Source organism: Mandrillus leucophaeus, unplaced genomic scaffold, assembly GCF_000951045.1.
Source record: "Mandrillus leucophaeus isolate KB7577 unplaced genomic scaffold, Mleu.le_1.0 Scaffold72, whole genome shotgun sequence".
Classification (NCBI taxonomy): Eukaryota; Metazoa; Chordata; class Mammalia; order Primates; family Cercopithecidae; genus Mandrillus; species Mandrillus leucophaeus.
Window position 1 is genome coordinate 3,668,492 of NW_012107808.1, and position 8,237 is coordinate 3,676,728.

The 8,237-nt window shown below is 53.5% G+C and overlaps 1 protein-coding gene across 1 annotated transcript in view; it reads right to left on the bottom strand.

Moving 5' to 3' along the window:
- Window positions 1–7,736: 7,736 nt before the first annotated feature.
- Window positions 7,737–8,237, bottom strand: part of LOC105528551 (chromosome unknown open reading frame, human C2orf48) — a gene marked incomplete at its 5' end in the record, with an annotated part of 86,493 nt that continues 85,992 nt past the window's right edge. The window contains 1 exon segment of the mRNA XM_011965339.1: window positions 7,737–7,809. Within this exon segment, the coding sequence (XP_011820729.1) occupies window positions 7,737–7,809 (73 nt within the window).

Genomic DNA, 8,237 nt, shown 5'->3' on the forward strand with positions numbered 1-8,237 from the left:
CAGTCAGGGGGGCTGGAGAGAGGGGAGAGGAGTGAGAGAGGCCGTGGCCTCTGAGCCTTGGCTAGTCTGCCTGGGGGGCAAGGGAACCTTGAATGGAGGGAGCTTGCTGCCTGACGGCTCCTGGGGCGGAGGGGGTTAACCCAGCCTGGCGCCGCAGGTGCAGGGAGGCCTGCTTAATGAACATCTGAACCTCTCTTGGGGTCACACCCTCCCTCCTTTGAAAGCATTCCTGTGCTTCTGGCTCCGCGCTGCCGCTGCTGCTGGGAGGACATTGTTTCCAATTCAAAGGGAAGGTGTCATTAGCGCTCTGTGATGACAGCCCAGCCTCAGGAGAGGGCAGGGGAGCAGGCTGGTGTTATTACTCCTTCCTTAATGGGCCAAGGCTGACTCTGGGGCGTTCATGACCTAGAGTGGGCAGTCCTCTCCCTCCCTCACCCGCCCCGCTTCCCCACTTAGCACTCCCAGCTGCATGTCCCGGTGGCCAGGTCACGCTGAGCTTACAGGGTGTGTGAGTTCCCTGTGACTCTGCCTTAACAGAGTTCCACAGACTGGGTGGCTTCAAACAACAGAGATGGGGCCGGGCACGGTGGCTCACGCCTGTCATTCCCAGCACTTTGGGAGGCCAAGGCGGGCAGATCTCTTGAGGTCAGGAGTTTGAGGCAAGCCTGTCTCTACTAAAAGTACAAAAATTAGCTGGGTGTGATGGTGGGCACCTGTAGTCCCAGCTACTCAGGAGGCTGAGGCAGGAGAATCACTTGAACCCAGGAGGTAGAGGCTGCAGTGAGCTGAGATCACGCCATCGCACGCCAGCCTGGGCGACAGAGCGAGACTCTGTCTCAAAAAACAACAGCTGCAGCAGAGATGCACTGTCTCCTCGTTCTGGAAGCTGCAAGTCCACACTCAAGCTGTCAGCAGGGCTCAGCTCCCTCCAAAGCCTCTGGGGCTGGGGGAGAGCGGAGTCCTTCCTTGCTTCTTCCAGCTTCTGGTAGCCCCAGGTACTCCTTGCCTTGTGGCCACACCACTCCAACCTCTGTTGTCACTTGACAGTCTCACTGGTGGTCTCTTCTCCTCTCTCACAAGGACAGCAGTCATTGGATTCAGGGGCCAACCTACTCCAGGGTGACCTCATCTTCACTGGATTTCATGTGCGAAGAACTCCATTTCCAAACAAGGTCACAGGGGTTTAAGACTTTGAATATCTTTCTGGGGGACCCAGTTCGGCCCACAGCAGAGAGTTAGGGAGACCTGGGTCCCAGGGACATCCCGAGCCTCCTGGACAAGCCACCTGGCCCTCTGGTCCTCATCCCCTCTGCCCCGCCTCCAGGCTGAGGACAGCAATCTCTCTCCTGCTGTCTCCTGGAACGCCGTGAGGGTCAGAGATGACAATGTCCCTCTAATCCACAGGGGGACATGAAAGGAGGCAGAGGACCAGTGGAGTCTGAGCCCCTGGTTCTTGGCAGCAGGATGGAGTTTGAGGAAAGGAGGTGATGGCTACCAAGGGCGTTTGGCCAAAGCATCCCTATTCACATGCCAGGGAGGATGGGGAGAGTGACACCTTCCTGCTGCCTGACTGCTGAGCATGGAAAGGCCTGATGATCCTGAGGGCCCAGCACAGCACCTATCCCAGGATGCTGCGAAAGGTAACTGTGCCCATTCTCTCCCCTCCTGGTGCGCTGGGACGATCTTCCCTGATGATGCCCCCTCACTCAGGGCCTCCATCACCCCCGGTGCCCCTTTCACCTGCCAGGTCAGTCGTCAAAGGATGATTTCTTCCTCGCAGGCCCTGGGGCCGTGATGGCTACCGAGGGCATTTGGCCAAAGCATCCCTATTCACATGCCAGGCCCCTGGGAGGCAAGTGGGGCCAGGACCACCTTCATCCAATGCTTCCCCACTCGATTCTGGTTTCCTATGAAACAGAACATCGTATTCAAAGACCTGAGGATAAATTATTACCACCACTAAATATTATATTTAAAAGAGCAATTTATAATTTAGAAGAGGGTTTAAAGAAGTTAAAATCTCGAGTGTATTTTTAGCTGGAACACTTTTGGTTGCTAATGACAGGAACCCAGTTCCATCTAGTGTAAGCAGAAAAGGGAGTTTATTGGCTAGTAACACCGGGGAGTCCATGGAGGGTGAGGGATGCAGGCACCGCAGGATGCGGGTGCTCAAGGGATGTCCTGAGGCTGGACTCTCTCTGGCCGCTCTCCTGGCCATTGCTTTCCTCCTTTAGCAAGGCACACACGGCTGCAAAGGCCTCTGCACTACAGCCTCACACTCCGCCACCTCCACAACCCCGGCGGAGAATATGCCTGTCCCCAGAAGCCCCCGCCACGGAGAGGGCTCTCTGGCTTGGATCTCTCCTGTCCTTGACCCAGGGAGTGTGGGATCTAGTTGGTTCCATGCCACCTCTGGAATCAAGGGCCAAAGGTCTCAGGTGAGGGGGAGTGAGGCTGCCCTGAGCAGAACATACGCGCATCGAGCAGGTGAGGGATGGTTCCCCAAAACAGGGACAGGGTTTCTGGGATGGTTAAACTGCAGAAGCCCGCTTTCCCTGGGCACTTTACTCCTGAGCCCCCAGCAGCTCCTCACTACTCACTCTCACCCTAGAACCTTCTCAGGCTTGAGTCAAATGCCATGCTCTTATTAGCCATATGCAACCTCCTTCTTGGAAGCCAAAGGTGTTACCGGAAAGGGGTCCCAATCCAGACCCCAAGAGAGAGTTCTTGGATCTCGCGCAAGAAAGAATTTGAGGTAAGTCCATAAAGTGAAAGCAAGTTTATTAAGAAAGCAAAGGAATAAAAAATGGCTACTCCATAGGCAGGGCAGCCCGAGGGCCACCGGTTGCCCATTTTTTTTTTTGTTATTTCTTGATGATATGCTAAACAAGGGGTGGATTATTCATGACTTTTTCTTCTTTTAGACAATATAGGGTAATTTCCTGACATTGCCACGGCATCTGTAAGCTGTCATGGCGCTGGTGGGAGTGTAGCAGTGAGGAAGACCAGAAGTCACTCTCATCGCCATCTTGGTTTTGGTGGGTCTTGGCCGGCTTCTTTACCGCAACCTGTTTTATCAGCAAGGTCTTTATGACCTGTATCTTGCGCTGACGTCGTGTCTCATTCCGTGTCTAAGAATGCCTTAACCTCCTGGGAATGCAGCCCAGTAGGTCTCAGTCTTATTTTACCCAGCCCCTATTCAAGATGGAGTCGCTCTGGTTCAAACGCCTCTGACAAAGGGAGTAATGAAATGACTCCAAGTCACCGTGGGCTCTGCAAATGAGGTTATCAGCCCTGCTGACCCCAGCCCTGGAGCACAGCGAGGACCAGGCCCAGTGTCTAGTTGACCCTCTGACAGCCACGTGTTAATGCTGCTTCTGGCCTCTTCCCAATGAGAGTGTCAATCAGTGTTTCCACCATTCACTCTGCGTGGCTCCCCTCTGTGACATCAGCTGCTGTGGGAAACTTGCTTGATTGTATCTCAGAGGAAATCACTGGTTTTTGTTCCTTTATAACGAATGTGAATTGGCCCATCACCCTGGCCTAATGCCTGCGCCCCACCCCCATTTCCCTGTGTTCAAGGCTGACCCACAGCGTTGGAACTTGTCCTGAAGCAGGTGCAGTGAATTAGCTGGAGGTCAGTTGCAGCCATGCCACCTTTGACCCTTTCTCCTATCCAATAGCTCCTCCCAGTTCATGCCCTCCCGTTCTTCTCACCATGCCCAGGAGGCCAATTGGGAAGGCTTTGTCACACCTGTTTTATGGAGGACAAAAGGCTTATCATCAAGTCACAAAATCCCTAACTCCCATGCATGGGGTGAACTCTGTGATGGAATCAGTCACGCCGGTGTTAGAGTGTCTGTACCGGTGGCCATTTGGGTGATGCACTTCTTGACTGTCTCTGAGGCTTCCCTGGAAAATAAGGATAACCCATGAACCTCTGGGATGGCTGTGAAGGTGAAATGAGATCAACCAGGAATAGGGGATGTTAACTGTAAAGGACTGTGCGCCTCAAATGAGATAACCAGGAATAGGAGGTGTCAACTGTAAAGGGCTGTGCACCTCAAAGGGGTCATTGCCATCTTCATCATCATCACCCTGATTAACCACCTCTCCTCTGGGTGGGGGGGTGACACCTAGCCACCATCCCGACAGCGGAGCAGGGGTCTGGGGAGAAGGAACCCGCCGCAGGGACACGATTCACCTGGCGCTGACAGCTAAATTCCTGTAGGAGAAAGAAAACGGCAGGAAGTGTGACCCCTGCCAAGGCAGCTCACACAGTCGGCCCTTGCAGCTGCTCTGAGTTCAAGAAAATAAGTGCTTCAGGGCATCTCGCAGCCGGAGCAAAACACAGTCATTACAGGGAAATGATAGACGCTGGCTGATTGAGTGAATTTTTTCCAGCCAAACCTGAAATTACTTGCGCTGTTGATAAGGGCCTAATTGGAAAGGCACAAACCCCCCGCAGGGAGCCCCTGCTCGCCCTTGATGTCAGCTGGCCTCTGAGGCCTGGGGAGACCTCCCACCCCACCCCCCCAACCCTTCTTCCTCACCTGCAGTGGTGCTGAAACCCACCGTCGGGCACCCACAGCTGGCTGTCTCCCAGGGTCCCACAGAGAGCAGGTGCAGCCAGCGCTTGCTAGTTTATGAATGAGTTAACCAGTCCTCACCACAAGTACTTTATTACTAGAACCTGTCGCCGCCACCCCCCACCCCCAGAGGAATTGGCTGCAGCCTCATTGTGCAGATTTGGGGCTCCAGAATCCCACCTGAACACTGTTTTGTCATCGCCAGGATATACATAAAATTTACCATTTAAATCATTTTTCAGTGTACAGGTCAGTGGCATTAAGTCCACTCACATTGTTGTGCAGCCATCACCACCATCCATCCACAGAACTGATTCATCTTCCCAAACCGAAACTCTCTCCCCTTAAACAATAACTCCCCACCCCGCCTCCAGCCCCGACACCCAGCATTCTGCCTTTATCACTGTGGATTTTACTACTCTAGGCACTTCACAGAAGTGGAATCACACAGCACTTGTCTGTTTGTGACTGCTGTATTTCACTTAGCATAATGTCTTCAAGGTTCATCCATGTGCTGGCATACGTCAGAATTCCCTCCCCTTCTAATAAGGCTGAATAATATTCCACTGTATGCAGAGACCACATCACCTTGTTTTATCCATTCATCACTAATGGACAGTTGAGTTGTTTCCACCTTTGACTATTGTGAATAATGCTACTACACACACAGCTGTGCAAAAATGTGCTTGAGTCCCTGTCTTCAATTCTTTCACGTATACGCGAAAGAGAAATTGCTGGATCATATGAGAATTCCGTGATGCTCTGATAATCCTGTGATGAATCTTTTGAGGACCCCCCAGACTGTTTTCCGCAGCAGCTGCTCCATTTTACATTCCCACCAATGGTGCACAAGGGTTCCGACCTCTCCACGTCCTCACAGACCCTTGTTATTTTCTGATTTGGGGTAATAGCCATTCTGGTGGGTGTAAAGTGGTGTCGCACCGTGGTCGTGTGTTATATTTAAGAACCCACCCACGTGCCTGTCTCCCATCGGACCACAATGCCAGAACAAGACCCCTCAGCCCCAGCACGTTGGCGGCCCACAGGGCTGGAAGTTTGTGGGGATGGCGCCCGGTCCATGCCGACTCTGCCTGCCTCCTGCCATCACCTCTCTCCCTCCAGCCTCTTGCCCCTGCTGCAGACGCCACTTCCTTCCCCAGTGTTTCCACGGGGGTAGCCTGGCATCCGCCCCGCTCCTCGTGCAGGCCACAATTTGCTCTTCAAATTGCCAAACTGTTTACCAACAGCAGAATCTCCTTTACATCCTGCTGATCTGCAAAACCAGTCATTATCCAAGTCTGGCTGCCTCAGCCTTGATGGTAACAACAGCTTAATAGGAAAATCAGCACAAATGGCTCAGAGGCCTTAATTTCTCTTCTCTGTTGAACCCCACACCCTGCTACAGCTAGCCTCAGTTAGCCTCAGCTGTGATCAAGATTCAAAGAGAAGGCCGGGCATGGTGGATCACGCCTGTAATCCTAGCACTTTGGGAGGCCAAGGTGGGTGGATCACGAGATCAGGAGATCGAGACCGTCCTGGCTAACACGGTGAAACCCCGTCTCTACTAAAAAATACAAAAAATTAGCCAGGTGTGGTGGCGGGTGCCTATAATTCCAGCTACTTGGGAGGCTGAGGCAGGAGAATGGCATGAACCCGGGAAGCCGAGCTTGCAGTGAGCCGAGATCGTGCCACTGCACTCCAGCCTGGGCTATGGAGTGAGACTCCGTCTCAAAAAAAAAAAAAAAAAAAAGATTCAAAGAGAAAAGGCTTGCCTCCCTCCAAGGAGGACAGGGTTCACCTCCAAAGGAAAATGCAGCACATCGCTTGGTGCCAAGCCTGTCCTGCAGACAGAGGCGAGGCCACCTGAAGGATGGCACCCCTAAGGACTGATCGGGCCTCTGGTGTGCTCGGCTGGTGGGAGGCAGCAGGCAGTGTGATCACAGCTCCAGACAGACAGACTGGGATCCGATTTTGTCCCTGCCACTTCCCAGCTGTGTAAGTTGCTTGGCCTCTCTGGGCTTCAATTTCTTCACCGGTGAAACAGACAGCAATAGTGTCTTGTCTGTAACATGCAGCAATAGCGTGTTACTATCATAGAATACCTGAGACGATAACTCATCTTTAATGAACGGTATTTTCTCACAGTTCTGGGGCTTGGGAAGTTCAAGGCCTTCCCAACCCCAACCCCCAACCTCTAGCCAGGGCCTTCTTGCTGCATCAGCACACGGCAGAAGGGCAAAGAGGGACAGAAGGAAGCTGAACTTGGCCTTTTATAATGGCATTAAGCCCATCCCTGCAGGCAGAGCCCTCGTGGCCTAATCACCGCTTAAAGGCCCCACATCTTAATACTGCTACAAGGGCAATTAAATTTCAACATGAGTTTTGGAGGCGACAAACATTCAAACCATAGCAAACAGCGTCTCTCTCCGAGGGTCTGTGAGGTCTCATGGCAGAGAAAATCCACAACAGGCTTCTCCAGAGTCTAACACGCTGCATGCAATAAGGAGACAGGTGTTTCTAGGTTTGCTGCATGCAATAAGGAGACAGGTGTTTCTAGGTTTGCTGCATGCAATAAGGAGACAGGTGTTTCTAGGTTTGAATCCCAGCTCTACCACTTACTACCTCTAGGGCATTGAGCAAGGTACCTAACTTCTCTGTTTCCTCATCTGTAAACAGAAATATGACACTCATGTTGCTGGAGGTTTGCAAGGATGGCATGAGCTCATGCTTCTGAAGCCCTCAGCAAATGAGAGCCCAGGAGCCCCTTCTTCCTCCTATGGGGTCACAGATGGTGGGACATTCTGGGAGATGCCCCAACACCCAACACAGAGCAGGGGTGGTGCTTAGCAAAGCTCAAACCCGAATAGGAGCACCTGGGGAGTGAGGGTGGGGCGCTTGGGAGGGCCATCCAGCACGGTAGACACCAGGCCCCCAGAGCAGAGGAATTCCGTCCCCCTGCTGGGGCAGTGGCCCCAGATGTCAAGTCTGTGCACAGTGCCTGTGCTTCTCAGCATGGCAGTCCTGCAACCATTGCAAGGCTGAAGTCCTTAGAAGAGGTGCTCACGGGAGGACCACCTGGGCACAGGCAGCTGGAACCTGGGCTGCTACTGCAGAAGGGCCAGTGTGGCAGGTGCAATTGGCTGCAGGTTAGATGGCAAGGGTCACCCCCTTTTCCAGCAGGACAGCCTTCTCCTGCACCACCAGGTCCTGTGTCCTTGCTCTGGCCAGAGGTGGCCTGGAGTGGCGAGCGGCCCTGCACACAGGCCGAGCACTGGCAGCAATGGTGAGGCTGTGCTGACCGGATGGCAGGCTTCAGACCTGGAAAGCCAGTGGGCTTACTAGCTCAGTGCTCTGAGTGCCGGGCATGTGAAAGCGAATAAAATCCTGGTCTAACAGGGAGGCTGCCCCAGATGGGTGATGACAGTAAAGGCTCACTCAGTGTCTGAAAAGCAGAGAGCAGCAGAGGGGAGGGCCCTGCCCCAGCCTGAGGCCCAAGGCAGCTGCCCAGGGAGCCTTTTGAAGGAAGGGAAAGTAAAAGAGATGGGACCAGATTGAGAGAGGGGTGGGCTGGGGAGGGGCCTCTCGGGGGCTGGTCCAACACAGCATCTCATGGGCTGCCCTCCCACCTAGTCAGGGTCAGAGCCAAGG